General features: G+C 32.8%; 1 protein-coding gene across 1 annotated transcript; it reads right to left on the bottom strand.

Moving 5' to 3' along the window:
* Positions 1–1,153: 1,153 nt before the first annotated feature.
* On the bottom strand, positions 1,154–2,092 carry LOC101445572 (olfactory receptor 5M5-like). Its single transcript, XM_004455308.2, has one exon. The coding sequence runs from the start codon at positions 2,090–2,092 to the stop codon at positions 1,154–1,156; it is 939 nt and encodes a 312-aa protein (XP_004455365.2).
* Between the last annotated feature and the right edge of the window lie 657 nt (positions 2,093–2,749).

Here is a 2,749-nt window from a genome sequence, read left to right as displayed (position 1 = left end):
CAAAGAAACAAAATGATGAAATTTTGATACATGACAGAGTTCACATTAAAAATGTCATGAAAAGAGCATGGATTATTCAATAAATGGAAAATTATTTTCCTCAAGAAAAGAAATTTAGACTTTGCTTTGCACCATTTACAATTCCAGAAACAATAAATACTTAAGTACAAAAGAGCAAAATTTTAAAAATATTGGAAAATACATAGAATATTTTTATAATAGAAAATAATTTTTTATGCAATGTAAACAAAGAAAAACTATAAAAAGAAGATTGATGTGTTTGAAATAAAATTGACTTCAATGGCAGATATATTACATATGTAAAAAGAAGTGAGCATGTAACTTCAAGCATAAGTCTTAAAATAAATAAGAAAAGAACATAAGCACTGAACTTAAAAATAGGTAATGCAAATGACCAGAAAAAGGAATTAGCAAGATTAATTGATATTGGCACTAAAATAAGGAAATGTTATATAATCAAATATATAAACACATATATGTATACATATATAAATATCAAACATCAAAATGTAATCTACTTTTTAAGGGAAAAGAAGTGTTAATGAAAGAGTTGAGAAGAGGCATCATATACAGGTGAGGATACTTGAAGCTTAAAAAGGAAATTGTCTGAAAACTTTGGCATTTCTGTCAAAAGCTTTATGAAGATTCCATTGTACTGGAATCATTTAGAGAGATAATCTGAGATATACCTTCAGCATCATCTTGGTATATAATCTGTATAAAGGAATAAAAACACACCTGCTGTGATTGATAGACTTCTGCAAAATACTTTAGAAATTATTAAGTACTATCAAAAATAGGTATTGCCATATCATGTGATAAATCTGTCTTTCATAATTTTGGACAAGCATGAGTACTAAGGATGGAATCACCTGTTCTGTGTTGGTTTTCTAGAGCAGTGAAAGTACCTTCTGGTTTTATCTTTGAATTTCTACATCTGTGTATGTGTATGTTTTCATTTCATTGACACGGCATTGTAAGCTCTGGCAAATAATTTAACACATTCTTACAATTTCCATATATGAATTAAGAAAGACAAAAATTACCCAATTTGTTAATTTAAGATACTCACTAATGTGTTAGATAATAAGATATATTACTTATCTGAGTCTAACAAAACAACAGCTGTGCCTTATTTAGCAAACAATTTCTTTTGAATAACTTTCCTTAAGGCTCTTTTAACATCTTTGTTCCTCAGGCTATAGATCAAAGGATTTAACAGAGGACTCAGAAAGATATAAAAAACTGCGACAATTTTCCCCTGTTCTACAGATGTCTCAGAAGGGGGTCTCAAATGCATGCAGAAAAGACTTCCAAAAAAGATGGTGACAGCCATCAGGTGGGACCCACAGGTGGAGAAAGCTTTGCGCCTCCCCTCCGCAGAGCGGATGCCCAGGATGGCTGTGAAGATGAAAATGTAAGTGATGAGGATGATGGTGAGAGAGCAGGTGAGGTTGAAGCCAGCAACCACAAACATGGCAGTTTCTTTAACATAGGTGTCTGAGCAGGCGAGGACTAAGAGAGGTGGCTCTGCACAGTAAAAGTGGTTGATCTCATTGGGTCCACAGAAGGACAAGCGAAGCATCAGGAAGGTCTGTGCCAGACTGTTAGCAAAGCCATAAATATAGGGAGCAGCAACCAAGGAGAGACAGGTTCGTTTGGACATCTTGCTCCCATATAACAAAGGCTTACAGATGGCCATGTAGCGGTCGTAAGCCATTACTGAAAGCATATAATGATCTGTGATCACCAGTGCAATGAAAAAATTGAATTGTACTAAACAACCAGTGAAGGAAATAGTTTTTCTCTTGGATAAGAAGTTAACTAGCATCTGAGGAGTGACAGTGGTGGAGTAACAGAAATCTATAAAGGAGAGGTGACTGAGGAAGAAGTACATTGGAGTGTGAAGTTTTAAGTCAATTCTGATTAACAAAATCATGGTCAGATTGCCAATTACTGTGATTAGATAAATAGTTAGGAAAACCACAAAAAGCACAGGTTGCAACTCAGTTCGATCTGTCAGTCCCAGGAGAATAAACTCAGTCACAGGTGTGTAGTTTTTCTCTAACATTATATTTTCTTGGCTTCTAAAAATGTTCTAAAGAAAAGGATAAGAAATTTATTTGTGTATTGTCATTTATTCATTACCCTAATCATATCATCTGAAATTTCATCCTCTAAAGTCAAACATGTAATTATATGTGACAAAAAAATTCTAAGTTAGCATGTGATGTTTTAAATATCTAAATGGTTAAAGAGCTCTTAATGTATAAAGGCAGTCTTATTGTTTTTTAAAGCAGCATTTTTTCTGTAAAAAATTTTGATAAGATTTCCTGAAGTGCACTTACTAACATTTAGCCATGATAAAAGTCAACATCGATACCTTCTTGGAAATATCTACATCCTTCTTAAGTAATGCATAACCAGGTATGGCAATATTATGTTCCCTTTTTAAATTAATACATTGCTAACTTGGAAAACAGGTCATTTTGTAAAGTATTTGTAAATCCACCAGTCAAACATTTTTGAGGATTTTGGACCTATTGACCAAGGTAATAAGATGCAAGACAGGTCAAATAAGTCAATTGATTCATAATTATATTGACTTTACTTTCTTAAAGCTCATAAGATCCAAATGAACTTTATCATAATAATTGTCAAATACACGAATATTCATTTGGTGACAAAATGCAGTCACAGGAAATATTTTTGGACCTTAGTTCATGAT

Source organism: Dasypus novemcinctus, chromosome 10, assembly GCF_030445035.2.
Source record: "Dasypus novemcinctus isolate mDasNov1 chromosome 10, mDasNov1.1.hap2, whole genome shotgun sequence".
Taxonomy (NCBI): domain Eukaryota; kingdom Metazoa; phylum Chordata; class Mammalia; order Cingulata; family Dasypodidae; genus Dasypus; species Dasypus novemcinctus.
This window is presented reverse-complemented; position numbering and strand designations above follow the sequence as displayed.

Excerpts from the sequence above, each read along its gene's own strand:
- LOC101445572 (XM_004455308.2), bottom strand. The coding sequence starts at position 2,092 with ATGTTAGAGAAAAACTACACACCTGTGACTGAGTTTATTCTCCTGGGA.